The 23,215-nt window shown below is 46.1% G+C and overlaps 1 protein-coding gene across 12 annotated transcripts in view; it reads left to right on the top strand.

Moving 5' to 3' along the window:
- Window positions 1-23,215, top strand: part of NPAS3 (neuronal PAS domain protein 3) — a 380,993-nt gene that overhangs the window by 184,520 nt on the left and 173,258 nt on the right. For 8 of the 12 annotated variants that reach the window (XM_083167037.1, XM_083167038.1, XM_083167034.1 and 5 more), the window contains one exon: window positions 8,990-9,264. In XM_083167037.1, the coding sequence (XP_083023163.1) occupies window positions 8,990-9,264 (275 nt within the window). The remainder of the gene's footprint in view (window positions 1-8,989; window positions 9,265-23,215) is intronic. The other 4 variants (XM_083167041.1, XM_083167036.1, XM_083167040.1 and 1 more) reach the window with 1 other exon arrangement.

The following is a 23,215-nucleotide window of genomic DNA, read 5'->3' as shown; positions in this document are numbered from 1 at the left end:
TAATTTGCTATTGCTTGAGTGCCCCTACGTGATTCATATTGCCTTGTAATAAAATGCTAAATGTGTCCCTTTGCACCTGTCAATCACACCAAAAACAAAGCAATTCCATGTTACATTTTGCTGGGAACGTTCAGCGATGTGCAAATCACGGGAGGAACATTGGGCCTTATTCTAGTTCACTCTTAGAGGCAAATTCCTTCTCAGATGGACAAAACCATGTGCACTGCAGGTGGGGCAGATGTAACTTGTGCAGAGAGAGTTAGATTTGGGTGAGATATTTTGGGGGAAATTTACTAAAGGAAATTTATAGGTGTATTTGTACCCAGAAATACATTTATTTTAGACATTTACTATCCCGGAAATACGGCAATTCGTATTCGTATTGATAGCACATCAATACTTATACGAACTGCCATATTTTCGGGATAGTAAATGTAAAAAAAAAGTGTATTTCTGGATACAAATACACCTATTTTTTTTTACAAATTTCCTTTAGTAAATTTCCCCCTTTGTTTCTGTGCAGGGTAAATACTGGCTGCTTTATTTTTACACTGCAATATAGATCTCACTTTGAAGAAAAACCCCACCCAAATCTAACTCTCTCTGCACATGTTACATCTGCCCCACCTGCAGTTCACATGGCTTTGTCCATCTAAGAAGGCATTTGCCTCTAAGAGTGAACTAGAATAAGGCCCATTGTCTCGCCCCTTGCCCAATCTGCTGGGGAAAATGTTTTTTTCAAACACAGCCTGTAACATAGCAGTTGGAAGCTGATTGGTTAGTACTTTGGAGCCAATTCAGGATCGTTTGTAGTGATCAGAATTCCCCCCCCCCCCCCCCCCCCGCCCTGATGGTAGGGGTTTCTGTGCATGTGCGAAACCCCGCACCCAGCGGTTTTCCTGATTTACAAGCCGCTCACCGAGCATCAAATGACCGCTGATTAGCGAACGGTACTGAATCACCCCATTATCTCTCTCCAGTGTTTCATTCATCTCCTCATAAGTTACCATGGGTGAATGTTGCTTTACGACACTGCACAATCACACAACAGCCCGCATAGTCAGATGAAGCCAATCTCTCTATACTGTGGATGAGGCACTGCATGAACTTCATGCTCCACTGCCTGGCACTGTAGGTCCTGAGAAGACAGATCTCTCGTACATGAGAGTCCCAGAAGAGGACCCCACTTATCTCACTGTCAATGGTATTGGGAATGGTGCTTAAAAATGAAATAGAAGTTGACAACTGGTTCACTATTATGCAAAACATACCTCTAATATAAATGATGTAAAATACATTATCTCAAACAATGATTTCAAAGAGAGAGAGAGAGAGAGAGAGAGGTGATTGGTTGTTTGCAATTATTTAAATGTTATTTTGAATAATTGCAAACAGAAAACAATAAATATATTGTAAGGAATAGCAAGGGAACATGCATTGCATCAGTTTCGGCGATGCGATACTGGACACAGCCCCATGCATGTCAGAGCGGGGATTCCTGCGGCAGGGGTGGCGGCGTTTGGCCGGGCAGAGTGCAGCGTTTATCTGTTTGTTATTCTGCGATTTCATGCAGCTTAGCGAACAGGTCTGAATCAGGCCTTTATATCCATAAAACCATTGAATAATATTGCAGGAAACTTATCCCCGATTACAATGAATGAAAACAATGTAGTACAGCACCAATTATTTGAACATGACTTACAGCACCGGTTCTCACACTGTGGATCCTGAATCTTACCTAAATACGAGCTTCAAAATATCTATAACAAAGAAATATATTTTTGGGTCCCTGTAGATTCTACAGGAACCAGAAAAATATATTTTGTTGTTCTAGATATTTGGTTTGTATTGTATTATTCAGTGTTTTGTTGCTTTATACTGTATTTCTGTTTCATCTGTTGGTAGGGTTATTTATTTGACGATATTTCTAACACAAAACATCTAAATCGTATATAAACATTACATCAAAAATCAACATACATACAATACATACATACAGTACATACATATATAGAGTACATACATACATACATAGCTTAATACGTGTCCAATTATCCACACAAACTAAATTATTCTAACTACCCTCAGTCCCCAATTATTTCAGATAATCAGCATTCTACTATAGTTGACCCTGTGCTCGATTCCAAGGTTACATGGAATATGAAGGATCTCAGATCCCATCCGGGGTATATATGTATTTGTGATGACTACAGTGTGCCTTTTTCTATAGTATTTTAGATGTAGTGACCCTTTAAGGACAGAATCACATAGGCGTACAGTATAAATAAATGCACACACAAATCTCCTTAAGCTTCACATAACATAGATATTGGGAGGAGGTGGCTGACATTGACATTTTTTTTCTTAGCATTTTTTTTTTTTTTTTTACTGACAAGAAGAACAATTTAACCAAACACCAGGCCATCATTTTGCCAGTCAAGTGTGATATGGGTTGGACGACAGATACACGCCTCTGTGATTTCGCGGCAGAATTGCTGAAATTGCAGTAGTTAGGTTTAAATCAGCTGTAGGTCCGGTCATTAGAGAGAGCTGAGATTCTTTTATCCGTTGTAGGCAAAATAATGAATTCATGGATAAAATGCTCTTAACCCCGGTGCGGCTGTAACACATTAATATTGTTTGTATTGAGATTCTGTGGACAATACGTTTGTCCCTTGCAGAAAATGGTCTGGAGTCATGGAATTATCTCCCAGCGAAGGCGTTAGTGGCAGAGGGGACTGGAAACTTTCTACGTATGTAGTGTTGGGCGCTATAAAGAATAGCAATGCATTAGATAAGGTGGAACTGGGGGATCAGTATGAACTTGGGGGATCTTCACTAACTCATAATCATAACCTACAGGTTTACAATGTAGTCTCTTTTCGAACGCTTTTTTAGCACCTCCATTGATGCTTTTATTATAAAAAATATGACTTTGAGTCATTGCCCAATTCTGCTGAACAAGAACAGGACATACGGACCTGTTATTCCATGTTACCACCAATGTTCCCGGGTTACTTGTCTTGTATAAGGGGGGGATCGATAGAGGGAAGGGCACGTGTTCAGCCTAAAGGCGAACTCAACACCCCTGTGGCAGACTGTACTGCACATGAGAGGTCTCCAGGAAAATGGCGGGGGTTGGGTGCCATTTTCTCATACATTTCTGTAGTTGTACGTGTGCATGACCGGAAAGTCAACAGGATCCTTAGGTCAACAGGCGGAAAGTCAACAATGCAGAAGGTACATACGTTTTTTTTTTCCCCCACTGTGGTTCCAGAACAGGCGGTATTTCATGCCCTACCATCCACTAGGGCATGGAGGGAGAATAGAATAGTGTGCCCAGCGTAGTGAGGCACTGTGCCCTAGGCATGGCAAGTGCAGCGAACGTTGCGAGGGGCTGGCGTACACTTCGACAGTGTCCAGAAGTAGACGTCTAGATCTAGACGCCTAAAAAATGCCAAAAATAGGTGTCGTCCTTCTGCATTGTCAACCTTCCGCTGGTCAACCTAAGGATCCTGCCGACGTTCAGTCCTTTCTGCCTGTTGACCTTTCACTGTTGACCTTAGGAGTGTCGGCCTTTCTTGGGTCAACCGAATGATCCATACACCTGTGCAAATGGATGTGTACAACTACGCATCTATTCGCAGCCGAGCGAATATGTCTAAAACCCATCGCAACAGGCTCGCCATCTAATGTTTTTTCCACTTGGCACAAGTCATTGCAGGCTCAGAGACTTTCTCAGAGGTGCGATGGAATAAGGCATTACCGGCCTGTAGCTAACGTCACACACCCTCCCCTAATACGCTCAGCACACCTATTGTTTTCCCTGACACTACCAGCGTTTTCCCTGACACTACCTGCATTTTCCCTGGCACTCCCAGCATTTTCCCTGACACTACTAGCGTTTTCCCTGACACTCCCAGCGTTTTCCCTGACACTGCCAGCGTTTTCCCTGACACTCCCAGCGTTTTCCCTGGCACGACCAGCGTTTTCCCTGACACTCCCAGCGTTTTCCCTGACACTCCCAGCGTTTTCCCTGGCACACCCAGCGTTTTCCCTGGCACACCCAGCGTTTTCCCTGGCACTCCCAGCGTTTTCCCTGGCACTCCCAGCGTTTTCCCTGGCACTCCCAGCGTTTTCCCTGGCACTCCCAGCGTTTTCCCTGGCATTACCAGCGTTTTCCCTGGCACTCCCAGCGTTTTCCCTGGCACTCCCAGCGTTTTCCCTGGCACTCCCAGCGTTTTCCCTGGCACTCCCAGCGTTTTCCCTGACACTCCCAGCGTTTTCCCTGACACTACCTGCGTTTTCCCTTCCCTGACACTACCAGCGTTTCCTCTTGCACTCCCACTAACCACCTGGTTCCCACCCCCAGGCGCCTACTTCCTGTCAATCACCTTGCCAGCGGCTTGCGAATAGATAAAGTAGCTGGATTACATCGCAGGGCGGCCTTGCACATGCGTACCACGGGACGTATGCCTGGGCAGTGTATCGATAATCGTCAGCTATACGAATTCGTAGCCGTATTATCAAGTCTGAATGACCCCCTTCATCAAGTGCCTTTGGTATTCTGCCTCTGCTCGTATTGGCTCGCAGACTTTGACCACAAGCTGCCCGAAACTTGAAATGAAGTTTACCCCTGCAGAGAGCTATAACACTGTCCACTCGTTATCAGTAGAACATACGCTATTCTTATATGCTTGACAAAAAAGCTTACACTCAGTGCTCCTGGCTGAGAACGTGCCTGAGATGTTGTCAGGCCGCAGCATCTTACAGCTGCATTCTCTAACCCGGAGCTTTGTTGTTGCTGATTGCATTTGACATGTGAGGTAGGACAGACAGGGGGGGCACCTGACCTGAGTGAGGGTCACCCACTGTATCAGGTGTCAGCGTAGTAATGGGACGTGACACCTCGATTCTGCCCATCCTGTATCCCAGTCCCAGCCAGTGATAATTGCGTTTATTTGCAGGTTTTTTATCTATTTGTCTGTTTAGCAAATAGCTGATAGGGATAAATGTGTGTCAAGACCTCTTCCTTTGTGGCCCCCTCCCCGATAAATGGCGGAGGCATCTAGACAAGATAGCGTAAAACATTTCCCACGTTTTCTAATGATTGCGGAATGAAAGTGCATCTTTTGTTTTATAATTTGTCTCATTAAGCGGTGTGAGTTTTTTATTTAGTTGGTATGAGCGTTATCTTGGGTAATACATGAATTATTTATTTGCCAATTTGGACAAAACCATCATTACAAAAGGTGGAAGAGCAAGGGGGGGCTGAGATATTGAGCAATCACCCCAGTGTCCCGAGGGGACACCCTGGTCTCTCTCTTGTCCCCATAAGTAGACTGCATCAAATCAGCAAACAGTCATTTCCGGCAGAGAGGTGTGCGGGTCTGACTACTGCAGGAGCGAAGGGGTTAAGCTGAGCTGCCTGCGGCTGTCAACATTAATTTTTCCTCGACTCTGTAAACATCAGGAACATAAAAGGCCAATTTCACAACTAAATATAGCAGCGTATTTTGTCCTGGTATAAATGGCAGATCACTGCTGTAGAACACGACAGGCTGAGTGTCCCGGTGATATACAGCTCAGAGGTAGGGGGGGATTCATATGTAGAGGGCGCCTAGCCTGGGACACCTATGCCTGGGTATTAATGTATCTATGCTAAGGCGTAAAACTAGGAACCTGCAAAAAAACCAACAACATATTTATAGCTTAAAAAATTCTGCAGGTTATAAGGATACCTATAATAGTTCTCAGACCACATAGCCCTTATAATGATAAACTTAAATGCAGTCCTTTCATTTGGGCAGGGCCGGCGCCACCACTAGGCAAGTCTAGGCATTTGCCTAGGGCGCCGGCCACTGGAGGGCGGCATTTCGCCCCCGTGCCGCGGGTACCTGTCCTGCGCCGTCTGGGGAGTAAGGGGTGTCTATTCCGGAATCTGACAGGAGCCCGCGCGGGTACCTGTCCTGCGACGCTTTGTGTACCTGGCGGCGGCGGCGGCGGCGGGGGGTCCCTGCAGTGAATAATAAATAACAAGCTCTATCCGGCGGCGCGGGAAGTGCTTCTATTTTGAAAACACTGGCCGCACGCTGATTCAGCCAATCAGCGTGCGGCCAGTGTTTATTCAAAATAGAAGCACTTCCCGCGCCGCCGGATAGAGCTTGTTATTTATTATTCACTGCAGGGACCCCCGCCGCCGCCGCCAGGTACACAAAGCGTCGCAGGACAGGTACCCGCGCGGGCTCCTGTCAGATTCCGGAATAGACACCCCTTACTCCCCAGACGGCGCAGGACAGGTACCAGCGCGGGCTCCTGTCAGATTCCAGAATAAACACCCCTTCCTCCCCAGAAGGCGCAACAGGTACCCCCCCCACACACACAATGGCACTGGGGCGCCCCCACCCCGACTCGCCTGGGGCGCTCCGGTGCCTTGCGCCGGCCCTGCATTTGGGTGCGACTAGCTGGGGTTTGCTGGATGCCTGGCTACACGCGGTTCTACGGGGCACCATTGGTTGTGTTCTTCTCGGGCAAAGAATCTGTTTTGCAGCCATACTTTGTGATTGGCCAGACTGGCTGTTTGGCGCTCAAACCGATTGGGTCGAAGGAGGCAGAAGATGTCAGTCCCATATAGATGGCGATTATCAGCTGGCTGGGTGTTACAAGCATACCATCCAAGCTGATTACTCATGTTCTATCCCCTCCATGGCCCTAACTGTGCAGAGTTTGTATATTCTCCCCGTACTTGCATGGGTTTCCTCCGGGTACTCCGGTTTCCTCCCATAATCCAAAAATATACTGGTAGGCTAATTGGCTTCCAACAAATGAACCCTAGAATGTCTGTGTACATGTGGTAGGGAATATAGATTGTAAGCTCTGCTGGGGCAGGGACTGATTGTTCAAATAGTCTCTGTAAAGTGCTGCGGAATATGTGTGCGCTATATAAGAAACTGGTAATAAATAAATAATAAATAAGGGGTAGAGGTATCAAGCAGTGAAAAGGCAAGTGGAGAATTGGTCCATTGTAGAAGTTGCCGTAGGGACCAATCAAGTGTACCATACATATTATCAAGTATATTCGAGTATATTCTTTCAAATGATTGGTAGAAGCAGATTTGTTGCTATGGAAACATCGACACTGGTCCACTTCTCCACTCGTGTTACTAAGTGGAACATCACCCCATTTGTCCTGAGCAGGTGACACATGTAAGAGCCCATGAAGGGGGAAAAGACCCTTTGCACAAGATTCCTGTTGAACCCCTACCCATGGGCAGATGTGTTAATATAACAACACCTGTCTATTATTCACATTGGGAATAATGTGGTTTTTGGGCTGAGATATCTGTGACTATGAGATACAATGTTTCTATTATTGTGATGGAGGCCAAGAGTCCTCTCTTCAAACCTTGTCCTCTATCGCTAATTTTAGTCAATGGCAAAAGAAAATGAAAAACTCTGGTACAAAGCCCATTGGGGATCTCCACCACTAGCTGCAATGGCCGTCTGTTGGCAGGTGTCTTTAGCAATGAACTGGTTAATAAGAAGAGCAACACTATGGTTTTCTCCGGAGTCCCAGCAGTGACTCCCCTGCACTTGTTCTCTCGTTAGATGCCGCAAAAGCTCGGCATGTTAGAACAAGGGTTCCCATTACAGAGGCCAGGGTAGGGAGCGACGGGAGGTGCCTCTGATCGCTAGACATCGAAACACGAGAGGTGCGGAGAGACTTCAAAGCTACAGAACTCTGGCCTTTGATGAATTTTTGATGGTAGAGTTGGGGATGCTGAGCAGCAGCTCCGTCTTCCAGTCTGGGGTAATTGATTAATAGAAGGTGTGCTCAGGAAAATCCATAACCTGGTGCATGTCTGACACGCTACATGCAAAGAGTCTGAAACTTGGGGAAGTTAACCCTATATCAGCTTTGTTACCTTATAAGTTGTAGTCCTACTTTACCGGGGTCCAAATCTATTGTGCTGGACAGTTTGAAAAGAACAGGCTCAAAAACACAGCAGTATAGACATTTCTGAAAGTTTACTAACAGTACATTGAACAACGGCCCTTATTCTGGTTCACTCGCAAAGGAAAATTCCTTCTTAAATGGAAAAATCCATGTGCACTGCTGGTGGGGCAGATGTAACCTGTGCCGAGAGAGTTTGATTTGGGCGGGGTTTTACTTCGAAGCGAGATCTATATTGCAAGTGTAAAAATAAAGCAGTCAGTATTTACCCTGCACAGAAACAAAATAACTCACTCAAATTTAAATCTCTCTGCACTTGTTACATCTGCCCCACCTGCCGTGCACATGGTTTTGTCCATTTGAGAAGGAATTTGCCTTTGCGAGTGAACCAGAATAAGGGCCAATGTCCACTAGTAAATGACTGACACTGTTATTATAATACTGGTATATATAGGTCTAAACTAGGACCTGATTGATGGCACAGGGTGAGATTTACTAAGCCCTGAACAGTGATAAAATGGAGAGTGAAAAGCCACCAACCAATCAGCACTGACCTGTCATTTTTTAAACACAGCCTGTGACGTGGCAGGTAGGAGCTGATTGGTTAGTGTGCTCTGCTTTCACCTACAGTATAATATAAAAGGAAATATTCTCACTATCAATGTGTGGGGTAGTTGGTTGTATAAAGCAGATGAATGTATATTTATCACAGTACACAGACAGTTCATCATGTGTAAAACCTGCGAGAGACAGTGGAGAAGTGACCAATCTGCTTCTCTCATTTCAAGAGCGGTTCGGTTCTCCACTGTTTCTCTCTTCCCTTAAATTAAACAAGTGGGTCCAAATTCTATGGGATTTTATGGGATATGAGAATGATATCGACAGAAAACAAGGCTCTTTCTCATCCACATTCCCACCGATATCCCATCTGAGGTAACGCCTGAATTTAGCAATGCGCTTCTTTGTATTTGTTGTTTTATAGATGAATATTTGGCTATATATTATATTTATCTTAGTTCTTAATTACCTCAACAGTTTACAAGCCCTGCGGAAAGAAAAATCCAGGGACGCTGCTCGCTCCCGGCGTGGGAAGGAGAACTTTGAGTTTTATGAGCTCGCCAAACTGTTGCCGCTCCCCGCAGCCATCACCAGTCAGCTGGACAAGGCCTCCATCATCCGGCTGACCATCAGCTACCTGAAAATGAGAGACTTTGCCAACCAGGGAGACCCACCATGGAATCTACGTATGGAAGGTCCGCCTCCAAACACCTCTGTCAAAGGTGGGTCCCTCATCACAAGCCTTATTACATGTAAGCTTTTTGTACATTCAGCTGGGGGAAAATGAAGCATTTTGTATTTAATAATCTAAAAAATTATATATTTTTTGACGCAGTGCATTGTGGGTAAATGTGTGGCAAATATAAATGGTGAAGGTACCCACTTTTATTACACATTAATGGGCACACACGCTAAAGATACATTTCTGTAATAGCGGAATTTTTTTATTGTATATTAAAAAAGTGAGCTGAAAGCCCCGAATATTATTACACTTAAGGTCCGATTCAGATCTGGTCCCCGATTTGGCCCTGTCCCTGGTGTTGGGAGACTGGCATGTGAAGACCCTCGCAGCAGGCGCCTTCCTTGAAATTCTCATTTGCGGGGGCACTCGCTGCCTCATTGACAGGCAGTGGTGGACACCCAGCGTTTCTATGGGTGTGGCCACAAACACAGTGGGCGCACCCATAGAAACGCTGCGCAGGCCCCAGGAAACGCAGGCGTTCCGCTGCCTGCTTCTCCAATTCGGTCCCGGCTTACGTCATTTAATGGTCATTGACCATCGACTGGTTTCTCCTCTGTGCGGGCCCATGCGAGCGCATGTGTAAGCTGACACATCTTGCCGCAGTGTAGTGAGGGGATTCAGGCAGCGGGGGGCGCTAGACGGTACAGCGGGGAGGCGTTAACCTGTTCCCTAGCCTCCGAATATACACAGCCTAGCGAGCAGCTCTGAATCAGGCTGTTAAACCGCCGGCATTAAACTCCCTTTTCCATTGTCTCTCTCGGGCTACTGTTTGACCCTTACTAAGCTATTATATTACTAATTAGAGAGGATTCCGCTGTGGTGACTTGAGGGGATTTGTACGGGAACAGAAACGTCTGTATTTCTAAAAAAAAAAATTATAGGTCAACATTATAGTCAAATAATACTAATATCTGGTATTAAGATTAAAGACTTTTAGTAATACTAAATCCAAGGTACAGTTATACAAAAAAGTACCTCTAATAATGGGATGTGTCCCCGCTATATTGCACTTTTCCCTATGCATGGTGAATACACACTGTTTTGTAGGTCCAGCCCTATGTACTATGTAATATAAAGTGATCATCTGGATTTCGTATACTGTAGATCTACAGTCTGACAGTGTTCTATGTCTTTCACACCGCACTAATAACCCGGGTCCGACCCAGGTTGTTGCCGGATCGACCCAGGCCACCTTACTGTGAAGGGCCTTTAGAAAAATACCGGGTCCAGCAACCCGGCAATCTGACCTGGGTAAAAAGAAGGGTTTTACCCGGGTTGCTGGGCAGTGTGAAGTGGTAACCTAGGTCCTGTTCACTTCTATAGAGGAGGCAGCAGCATTACCTTAGTGCTTCCTTCTCCCCCACCCGATGCGTTGCCGCCCTGCCTTGTCCCCCCCGGATGACGTCAGCAATAAACCAGGTCGCTTAGAGACGCAGTTAGTGCATATGCCGGGTCACTCCTGGGACGGACCCATGTCCTAACGCCCGGGTGCAACCCGGCATTTGCGGTCTATAAGCTGTATTACTGAAGCTCCTGAGCACACATCGGGACCACAAGCGTTTTGGAGAAGGGGTTTTTCCAGATTTTGGAATATTTATTTTTTCCATACTTACCTGGTGCCCCGGTGGTCCCCCGATATATCCACCGTGTTCCAAGGCGGCCTTCAGAATCCTCTTCAGCGGCATCTCCGGTCCCAGGGGTGCACTGGCACAGGCGCTGGTGACTTCACCAGTGTGCTGGCGCAATGCACCCCTGGGACCGGAGATGCCACTGAAGCGGATCCTGAAGGCCGCCGTGGACATTGGAGGATGAGATAAGTATGAAAGGGGGGGGGGGGGTGTTCAAAAAAACCATGGCTATCGGGAATATTTTGTTTTTTGGAATACACGGATAAGGGAGACCCGACCTGTAGTACAGTATCACAGACTTTCTGGTGGGAGGGAAACCTCTGGTGATGGCAGTGCTGAGGATGGCCCATTAATCAATTTTGTAAAGAGATCACTGATTAAAAAAAAATCTGCATCAGTTTCATATTAAAACGGTAAAAAGTTTGATGTTAATTTAAAGCAAAAATATCTCTGCACCGTTACTATTTTCCTTTTCCTAATTGGCGTTATTTCTGTGTGATTTGCATGGCTGATGCATACATTATGCATTGTTGTCCTCATTTACATTAAATTTACTATGAAGGGCGTTCTATTGAAGATAAGATGTTTCCAATAGCAACCAATTAGATTCTGCTTATTTTTAGCAACATCCCATCATGTCTGATTGCAGTCCAGCCTTCCTGTATTCCAGTCCTCTCGCTATAATATAAGTTATTTCTAGTTTACGGCTATTTTAAAAAGTTTTTTTCCACACACAATCTGCAATTATTCGTCCAGATTAAATGACAAAGCAACAAAAAAAACTTCATACTAGACTGTAAATGCTAAATATTATAATACAAGATTATCGTATCAGTCATAAGGTACTTACAGACCCGCCCTGGTCATCTGACCCTTTGGTCAAGCCGTACAACTGTCAACTATACACAGTTCTGGCAGCCATTTTGTGGACCGCTCCAATATTGAAGTTTTAAGCAAAGTAGTAAGTGACATCACTAAGATATGAGGTACATTGTTACGTGCCTAAGGGCGAGATGTACTAAGCTTGAAAAGTGATAAAATGGAGAATGAAAAACCACCAGCCAATTAGATACTACCTGACATTTTTCAAACACTGCCTGTCAATGACAACTAGGAGCTGATTGGCTGGCTGTTTATCACTCTCCATTTTATCACTTTTCAAGCTTATAGTACATCTGGCCCTAATTCTTTGTCACCTGATAGAACGCATAAAACTTTCTCACAAATTCTGACTAGCCCACAAAATGGCATCCTCCTGTGCAATCAATAGAAGCTCCGCACCTTAAGATCTGCAGTGTTTTAAGGCACACCCCTATAATTCTGGCTTGGGGATATTGTCTTGAAGAGGACCTTACTTCAGACCTCACATCATGAGGTACCCATAATAACTAGTCTGAACAGCTCACTGCTTGTCGTTCCAAGCGCCATACTAGCTGACATTAAACGGTTCTTTGCTGTCGGGGTATGCACAATAAAAATGCATAGAGCTGTCAGCAATCATTCATTTAATCAGGCTGTGCAATGAGGTAAACAAAGATGGCAGATTAATGAGTTTGGCGTGCTCAGTGACTGACAGCGCTGCAAACATAGGCTGTGCGATATTAACCCCAGCTCGGCCAATTTGCACAATTCATTTGCATGTGAGATCCCACAATGCTTTGCAGTCTCCTCTCAGAAACAAAACTCAAAATGTTGGATCTTATTTTGCATCTTGAGAAAGTTTGCTATTGATTATGTAAATACTAAGCACTAACATATGTATAGCTTTGCGTTATGTTTGTTATATAAGTATATACTGAGAGAGAAGTTCTGTATGGCAGTGATGGCAGAGATGGTAAATGAGAACAGGCTGGTCATTCCCTGCTCACGTCATACATAGATCCTGGTGTTGCTTCAAAGTGCTAATGAGCGCATAATGCTTAATGTCAGTGAATATAGGATCTGACAAAGGGACTGATTCAGCAAGGCTTGCTCATCAGCGAGCCCTGAAATGCCGCCCGGCCGAACGGACAGAAATCAGCCAATCTGCAGGGCCCAAACACAAGCATTGCAAGTGGGTACTGCCCAGATTGCACAAACACAACCATACAACCACTATAGGCAGTGTTGCAAGTAAGGGGGTGCGGCATGGTACGGAGTACCTGTAAGAAATATGTTGCAGGTACGCAGTACCACTTACCCCCTGACCCACTGTCAATTCTATTTTTATTTTAATTCTAAATATAATACCCAGCGTTATGATTGGTGCTACTGCTGATTTAGCCTGTCACACTGACAGGCATCAGCGGCGCCGACAGCATGAAGAGGAGGCTCCACATTTGTAAGCACAAGCTGCCTGGTTCTCCCCCAAGCTAGAGCCAACCTACCCCCAGTCATTCCCTGTTTCTCATTCCCTGTCTCCTGATGCCACACCTCTATTGTCATTTAGTCACTCCTCTAGCTTTGTGTGACCACGCCCCCTCATGACACATGGCCACGCCCATTTTTGGTGGAGGCTATCAGTACCACCAAGAAAAAAATTCTACTTGCACCACTGGCTATAGGTATCCACTAACCTTCTACCTTGACTACCCACCCACTACCCACCCATTTGGGTTTTGATACTGCCCCACCCCCCCATTAGGGTGGTACCACCAACTACCAGTAACCTCAACTAAGCAATTACATCCGGACTGGTGACCTGCCGTTCTTTCCCGCCACAATATAGCAAACACAAAAACCGCAATCAAAACTCAAAGGGAAGGGAGGATGAGAAGCCTAAAAACAAAAGAGGTTCTGGCCTTTATCACCAGACCCTAAAAATAAACAATCTCCAAAACCAGGACTCTGAATTGCTAGAGGTCACTAAACCAGTGGTTAGCCCCATCCCAGCCCCCAGCCTAGAGGCTTGAACCACCTCTTGTGTGGTTGAGTTTCTCTTACATTGATCATTGGTAAATGTCGTTTTACATTTTAAAATGACCCAATAGCTGCATTGCAGCATGTACGGGCCCAAGCCTCCTTATAGCACTGAGTAATGTTACAGCTGTATGGGAAGTAACTGACTATAGAGCAGGGTTGCCGACCCTCCCGGTATTCCCGGGAGTCTCCCGAAAATCGGGTCCCCCTCCCGGCCCCCCGGAAGGGTGGGCAAGCCTCCCGGAATCTGGGGGACCCCCCTGAGCCCCCCGAATCGCGACATATACATGCCGCAATCCACGGGTCTCAGAGGAGGGGGCGGAGCTAAAATGGCACAATTGTGTCATTTTAGCCACGCCCCCTCCACGGAGATCAGTCATTTCGTCGTAATGGGGGCGGGGCTTAATGATGTCACAGTCAAGCCCCGCCCCCGATCGGGTAAGGAAAGTCTCCTCTCCGGGCTTCTCCCGCAGAGGAGCATTTAAAAGTCGGCAACCCTGCTATAGAGGAGCTGAATCTGCTCCTCCGTGTGATCAGTGGAACACATCCCTATGTTGGCATACTGTTGGTGAGCATACTGCACTATTATTAGGTAGAACCGTTTCAAGTGCAGTCTTTAATTCAGGATGGTTTTATTTGAGTCTGTGTTTTTCTTGTATAATTGCTACTTTATTCCAGAATTTTGAATTGAACTCACTAATGCAGTCTAATTACAAGCATAATAACAGAATACAACGCAGTCTGGATGTGGATCTATACACCTAACACATGATGGGGCTCATGTAGATTGGATTATACAGTATGCATCAATGTTTGGCATTAAATATGCACTTCTGTCCTGTGCACACTCACAAACACGACGTATGCATCTGTCTGTACCCAAATACTATTGCATCTTGTGCTTCGCTAACCTTCCCCCTTAGTGCCTAACCTTAACTCTACGCTTTAGTGATTAACCATCCCTCTCCTCAGCCTAAACCGAAGTCCCCCTAGTGTCTAAACCTAACCCAAACCAAACCCCTCCTTCCCCCACGGCCTATCACTGGCATACTTACCACCAGGATACCGGCTGCTGGTGTGCCGGTATTGGCACACCGTCCCCGGTGTTGTGGTCGTCGGTCGGTATTCCAGTTGGGGTTAGGCTGAGGTGGGAATGGTTAGAGTTAGGCGCTAGGGGGAGGGTTGGAGATAGAGTGAAAATACTTTCCGGGATCCATCGGAATTTTGACTGTCGGGATGCCGCTTTTGGCATCCTGATGATCGGGATAGTGACTACTGTTATTTTGTACTCAACCAATTGCTATGACCTGGAAAAAAAAAACTTAATTTCTTTCAGAACAATACCACAGGTATGTTACCCAATATAAACTTTATTATTATTATTTTTAGTCATTTCTTTTTACTATATTAGAAGTCTAAATGAAAGTCAATCCCAGCGAACTGTGGTTAGTGATTTAACTCTTGCGAATACCTCTGTGCTCATGTCACATCCAGGGAGGAATAACTCCTTGTTTCTCAGGGGTTAACTAAAGCAGGCGGAATTTGGCATCGCATCTCACCCAACAAAGACTGTTGCTGTTCGTTATCTCCGTTTCTTTTATTTATTTTTTTGCTTTCTAATCGTAGAGCAATTTCCACAGCTGTGGGCAAGAGACATTGCATTCCCGGGCCGGGCTGTAAGAAAAATTGAATGACAGCGAGCAAAACAGCAGTAATTATAAAACTAATTACTAAACGCTCATGATGCCCGCAGGCTTGTGCATAACTAAAATTAGAAAAAGAAATTGCTTTTGGCTGAGGAGGAGGAGAGCTGTTTTGGTCGCTGCTCCCATAACGCATCCGTTTTCAAATCAGGGCGGTGTGTTTAGCAGCATGGGTTCAAATCCCGCTATAATAATGACAAATAATTTTTCTCATACAGAATGGCAGAATGTGAGAGCAGATAAGAAGCGACCCGGTTGGTGCTTTCCGCCCCGTTCTCTTCCTGCTCTACAACCTTGTGTATAGTATATAAGGCCTTCGGAGCCGGAACATGTATATCCGTTTCCCGGATCCCTGCTGCCATACCACTTCTTGTTCAATGTCATTTACCACCGTTTCCTCACGTTTATGTAAACTAGCCATCTAGCTGGGGAAATAGACGGTGGTGTTCTTACCCATACACAGCATTGTATTGTGCTACACAGATTATACGTGCATGGAGGGTAAAATCATTGGCACTGTTATGTTTGCGGATATCAGAAGCTAGTACTGAATAATGATAAACAATAAGTGATTACTGCTTTATTGCAGTATCCCATTACCTTCACCACCCAGCTGCGTAACTAGATGTTTCTAGGCCCCATAGCCAATGTTTTTATGGGCCCCTATGTACAGTACCTCCCAATGATGAAAAATGGACATACTGTAGCACGTCTTACTTTGTAAGGTGGGCCCCATAACAGCTGCACCCCCTGCACCTATGGTAGTTACACCTCTGTATAAAACACATGTGAAAGAGAAGGTGGCCCCTCTCAGCTCTGGGCCCTATAGCAGCTGTACTCCCTGCACCTATGGTAACTACATCCCTGTATATAATACATGTAACTGTGACAGGGAAGGTGGCCCCTCTCAGCTCTGGGCCCCATTGCAGCTGCACTCCCTGCACCTATGGTAGCTACACCTCTGTATATGACACATGTAACTGTGACAGGGAAGGTGGGCCCCTCTCAGCTCTGGCCCCATAGCAGCTGCACCCCCTGCACCTATGGTAGTTACACCTCTGTATATAACACATGTGAAAGAGAAGGTGGCCCCTCTCAGCTCTGGGCCCTATAGCAGCTGTACTCCCTGCACCTATGGTAGTTACACCTCTGTATATAACACATGTGACAGGGAAGGTGGCCCCTCTCAGCTCTGGGCCCTATAGCAGCTGTACTCCCTGCACCTATGGTAGCTACACCCTGTATATAACACATGTAACTGTGACAGGGAAGGTGGGCCCCTCTCAGCTCTGGGCCCCATAGCAGCTGCACCCCCTGCACCTATGGTAGTTACACCTCTGTATATAACACATGTGACAGGGAAGGTGGCCCCTCTCAGCTCTGGGCCCTATAGCAGCTGTACTCCCTGCACCTATGGTAGCTACACCCTGTATATAACACATGTAACTGTGACAGGGAAGGTGGCCCCTCACAGCTCTGGGCCCCATAGCAGCTGCACCCCCTGCACCTCTGGTAGCTACACCCCTGTATATAACACATGTAACTGTGACAGGGAAGGTGGCCCCTCTCAGCTCTGGGCCCCATAGCAGCTGCACCCCCTGCACCTATGGTAGTTACACCTCTGTATATAACACATGTGACAGGGAAGGTGGCCCCTCTCAGCTCTGGGCCCTATAGCAGCTGTACTCCCTGCACCTATGGTAGCTACACCCTGTATATAACACATGTAACTGTGACAGGGAAGGTGGCCCCTCACAGCTCTGGGCCCCATAGCAGCTGCACCCCCTGCACCTCTGGTAGCTACACCTCTGTATATAACACATGTAACTGTGACAGGGAAGGTGGCCCCTCTCAGCTCTGGGCCCCATAGCAGCTGCACTCCCTGCACTTATGGTAACTACACCCCTGTATATAACACATGTAACTGTGCCAGGGAAGGTGGCCCCTCTCAGCTCTGTTCCCCATAGCAGCTGCACTCCCTGCACCTATGGTAGTTACACCCTGTATATAACACATGTAACTGTGACAGGGAAGATGGCCCCTCTCAGCTCTGGGCCCCATAGCAGCTGCACTCCCTGCACTTATGGTAACTACACCCCTGTATATAACACATGTAACTGTGACAGGGAAGGTGGCCCCTCTCAGCTCTGGGCCCCATAGCAGCTGCACCCCCTGCACTTATGGTAGTTACACCTTGTATATAACACATGTAACTGTCACAGGGAAGGTGGCCCCTCTTTAGCTCTGGGCCCCATAGCAGCTGCACTCCCTGCACCTATGGTAGCTACACCCCTGTATATAACACATGTAACTGTGACAGGGAAGGTGGCCCCTCTCAGCTCTGGTCCCATAGCAGCTGCACCCCCTGCACCTATGGTAGTTACACCCTGTATATAACACATGTAACTGTGACAGGGAAGGTGGCCCCTCTCAGCTCTGGGCCCCATAGCAGCTGCACTCCCTGCACCTATGGTAGTTACACCCCTGTATATAACACATGTAACTGTGACAGGGAAGGTGGCCCCTCTCAGCTCTGGTCCCATAGCAGCTGCACCCCCTGCACCTATGGTAGTTACACCCTGTATATAACACATGTAACTGTGACAGGGAAGGTGGCCCCTCTCAGCTCTGGGCCCCATAGCAGCTGCACTCCCTGCACCTATGGTAGCTACACCCTGTATATAACACATGTAACTGTGACAGGGAAGGTGGCCCCTCTCAGCTCTGGGCCCCATAGCAGCTGCACTCCCTGCACCTATGGTAGTCACGCCCTGTATATAACACATGTAACTGTGACCGGGAAGGTGGCCCCTCTCAGCTCTGGGCCCCATAGCAGCTGCACCCCCTGCACCTATGGTAGTCACGCCCTTGACTTCACCCTTATTGAGTGCAAACCCCAATATAAGGTACAGATATGATGGTTGCAATCAAAGATAAAACAAAAAAAGCAGAGAGCAAATCGGTAGCATCAAACATTGGGCAATAATGAATTAAAAATACATTTTTTTTAACATGTATGTAAAATAATAAGAAGCGTTCCCTGCCTCCATCTGACTGCCTGCTGCGTGTGTTCCTCAGTCGTTCAGGTCCAGAATGCTGCAGATTTAGCCATTGGCATATTATTTTATTCTTAATATGAAATAAAAAGCAACCGGAGCCAACGCGCACGATGAACACAAAATAGCCATTAGTGGGAAATTGTGGAACATCTACAAGGCAGGAAGCCCAGTCCGGGAGGCTGAACCATTCTCCTATGGGAAAGTCCGATGGGGATGTATCTAATCACAGGACAGGAAGGCTGTGATTACTGGTGTGGGGCAACAACACCATACATATGGCTGACAAGCATGAGAGACAGCTGGGCTGGTTACAAAGCACAAATCATTCACTGTGCCATGCAAGGCCAGCTTTTACCAGCTGTGGGCCTGATTCAGACCTGATTGCCAATGATCGATACACTGCTCATGTGTATGGCCCATAGGCGTCTGGGGGTGGTAATCAGCGTGCCTAGGAAAATGTAGTGGTGCCCAAGCGTTTTATGGGAGGGTGCGTGATGTCATCACCAGGCCAGATATGCCTGTTTTCATGGCTGCCACCGATTAAGTCCCTGACTGAGCTTGCGATGAGCGGTCGCCAGTGGTAACAGAATCATTTGATGCTGAGCTGGCTGTACACATCTATTCGCTATTCTCTATAGCGGGGTGGCATCTACCTGTTCGCAGGCCACTGCCATGCGCTCAGCAGTGATCAGGTCTGTATTACCCCATTGTGCCTCGATTTGCACAAGGTGCATGGGTTTCCAGAGCGAGTTGCCGGTGTTTCTGTACAGACACAGTGTGGACATTGGGGAGACTGGGGGCCTTATCCAACTCAGTTCGCTAAGCATCGGTCTATGGCTGTTTAACAAGCGGGCTAACGCCACCCGCCGGGCGAACAACCCCCGCCGCCCAGTGAATCTATGCGGCGGGCATGCGAATAAATGTGTACGCTCACACATGAAACGCTAGGCACCCCCATTCGCCCACTGCCTGCCCCCCTCTGCGAACGCCTTGGCGACTGTAATAGTTGTTGAAGTCGTGCACACGAGTATATCCGCCTATACGCATGCACAGAGCTGAACCATTGTACGCTGGGGACCGATCGCTGGTGAATCAGGCCCTGACGGTGCTCTTCTTACAGAACGTTGTTGGATCACTGGATGCAGCTTGTGGAATGGAACAATGCAGAAACGTCATTTTTTATTCCAGCTGCTATGGAACTTCATATCCCAGCATGCTAAAACTGTGGCAGAGCTTGCTGGGACATGTAGTTCAACAGCTCTTGTCCATCCCTGATCTAGAGAGTCTATTCTTGGACTTTGATGGGACAATTTGGGACAGTATGTCCATAGATCTCAGTGGTGCTGAAGATCGCACAAATCACCGCACCGATCTCGTCTCATTCTCTGGCCATATTCAGTAACCGTCCAGGATGTATTACCTAGGAGGCAGAATATCTCATGGATCACCCTACAATTCTATTACCTCCCAGCGCTGGTATAAAACAGCCGCAGTGTCCTGTAAAATGACTTCTCCTAGTGCTGGAGTAATACAGAGCGGCCATATTCACATCCCAGTTAATGAATTCAATGACAATACCTTTATGGGGGAAACCAGTTCTCTGTGATGCTCCAATACAATGGGGCAATTCAGACCCGTTCAGATGGGCTGCAAATTCTCAGGAAATGCGGAGGGCGTGCGTTCGGTGGTTCGGCGGCTACATGTTTGCTGGGCTCCGAACACAAGTAAGGCATTAAGTAGGTCTAAGTAGTTAGCAATAGATAGAGAGATAGATAGAGAGAGAGATAGATAGATAGATAGAGAGAGATAGATAGATAGATTGATACATAGATAGATTGATACATAGATAGATAGATTGATACATAGATAGATTGATACATAGATAGATTGATACATACATAGATAGATTGATACATACATACATAGATAGATAGATTGGTACATAGATAGATAGATAGATAGATATGTTGCTTTCTTACTGAACCCTAAGGTTTGCCTTGTTTGTTGTCCCATTTGTAGAGACAGAAGTAGATGACTGCGTAGAAATAATAAATAGTAATACATTTAGCATTTGGTACTGTGCGGATAGGGAGCCGCATTTGGCAGAGTGATGGATTGATGTCATGGGGGCATAGATGAGAGCGGGGGTTTCCTCGGTGCTGGGAACCCCAACTGCAGCTTTGTTCCTCATGGAAATGTGCAAATAATGATGAGAATAAATCACAGGCAGCACATAGAGGTGCCAGGCAGCACCGCAGGTGAGACATCTGTATGTGCATCCAGGCATAGCAGGCAGGCACCTGTCATCTTACCGGTGGCAGGGTCTGTTACTTACCCAGGGTACCCGATATTCCGTTTATCAATACTGCCTCTGTTACTTTATTTACTAAGATGGGAGTTCTGTTCCAGATGGAGTGTTGCCATGGGCAACCAATCAGAATCTACAATACTACTTCTTTATATAGCACCTTTTACAAGATCATACATAGAATCTGATTGGTTTCCCATAGCAACAACCCATTTGAAATGGAACAGTCATCGTAGTAAATGTACCCCAGAGTGCTTTCTGCCTCAGTGCAGTTACTAGCGGTTACTGTATTATACTTGCTCTCTTCTCAATGGTTCCCTCTGGCTGGCACCAAACGCGGAGACCCAGGGTGGGTGTGCCGTGTGTGTGGCGCGGTGTATTATCTCATCGTGGACCTACCTCCTGCTGTATATTGCTGTGGTCCCATGGAGTCCAGATCTACTCAGATCGCCAGTGTTCTAACCAGAGAACACAGGTTGGCACAGATCACCCATACACACATGTGTATGGGCGTGTATGGACGATCTTGCTGCCGGGAAACTCAAGGACAATTTCCATAGCCTACATTGCTCAGCCTGTAGGCTCGGCAATATCACCCCATGTGTATGAGCCTTTAGACTACATACTACACATGGAGAAGCTCTGGCGATTCTATCGCCAATCACTGCTGCTCGCCATCCACCAGGAGGGGGGCGTGCATGCGCGCACCCTGTTCTGACAGAGCCCCCCCCCCACTACTCCCCCTCGTAGGTGCCTGTAAATGATATACATATTATCCTTTATTTATTTATTAATTAACCGTTTCTTATATAGCGCAGCATATTCCGTTGCGCTTCACAAAAGAGACAGTGATACAACAAAACAGGGTATTTACAGACAGTCAAAATGTAGGAGGGCCCTGCTCGCAAGCTTACAATCTATAGGGGAATAGGCATTGATACATAAGGATAGATACTGTATTCTTTATTGCATCGATTCCACCAGAATGTAAGGTTCCGTGACTGGTTCTGGAATTTGATAAGCTGCCTGAAGAGATGAGTTTTTAGAGAACGCTTATAGGTTTGGAGACTGGAGGAGAGTCGTATATAGGCATTAGTTAGTATTGTGTCTGTATGTTATATGTATGTAATATTTAGCTGTTCTGTTATTTTCAGTTGGTTACGTGTGTTTTCTGGACTGATGCAGCTTTTGTGCGGATCCATAAATTCCTAGAAAGACTGTTTAAAATGTATCCACTTTATATTTATATATTAGACATCCCAGAGGCAACGGACAGTCAGCTAGAGATAATCCGTGCAACGTCACATGACGTCAACGCCCTTTTCGGCGTTGGAATAATCAGTTTAGACTGACCAGAGGAGAGAGAAATCCTTCGGTGACCATCCAACAATTTCTCTCCCGTTCAGCCGTATGCGAGCCGAACATACGCAGCCAAGCAAACCGATCTGAATGAGGCCCATATTCTCCTGTATGTTGTCCTAAAACAGTGTGCAGGTTGGACATTGTTCTTAGTCTTATATGATTTTACACGAGAGTATAGTATAGCCAGACAGTAACAAAGATCCAATCATTAGACAACAAGACAGATGGAGCGTACAGATTGCAGCAATGTCATCTTCTGTTGTTTAGGTTCCGCAGCCCACAGTGTGTTCTTATTATTACATTGCAGTAGGAGGCTGAGAATATAATGGTTTTATCAGTTCGGAATGTGTTGACATGTTTGCAAACATAGGTTGTTGCCACATGAGCACATTGTTGTCACATCTCACACATGCAACTAGCGTGTTATTATATCTGGCTGGATCTGTCGCCCGAATTCACAAGTCAGAGGGAAATCTCTTACAGCCGTGGAACATAGGCAATGTAAATTATAGGTAAATTACACACGTTAGCTGTGATTCACTAGGGTTTGTGATCATACTGGTATTTATCCATGATTGTGGCTGTTTATTACAATATTTTCACATTGGTGGATGTAATTATAAAATTAATTGCGTGGCATGATAGATAGGAGACTCCTCAAAATATATGGTAACTACTATGATACGAGCACATCATTTTTATTATTTATATATTTCACCTATATTGGCCCTTATTCTGGTTCACTCGCAAAGGCAAATTCCTTCTCAAATGGACAAAACCATGTGCACTGCAGGTGGGGCAGATGTAACAAGTGCAGTGAGAATTAGATTTGGTGGGGTTTTACTTCAAAGTGAGATCTATATTGCAGTGTAAAGATAAAGCAGTCAGTATTTTCCCTGCACAAAAACAAAATAACTCACCCAAATCTAATTCTCTCTGCACACGGGCACTGAAAACTCACCTATTCATCAAAGCGTACCCTTCCACTGCTTAAACCAGCTGG

Source organism: Crinia signifera, chromosome 12, assembly GCF_055691185.1.
Source record: "Crinia signifera chromosome 12, ASM5569118v1, whole genome shotgun sequence".
Classification (NCBI taxonomy): domain Eukaryota; kingdom Metazoa; phylum Chordata; class Amphibia; order Anura; family Myobatrachidae; genus Crinia; species Crinia signifera.
The sequence above is the reverse complement of the archived record's forward strand: the minus strand, read 5'-3'. Positions and strand labels throughout refer to the sequence as shown.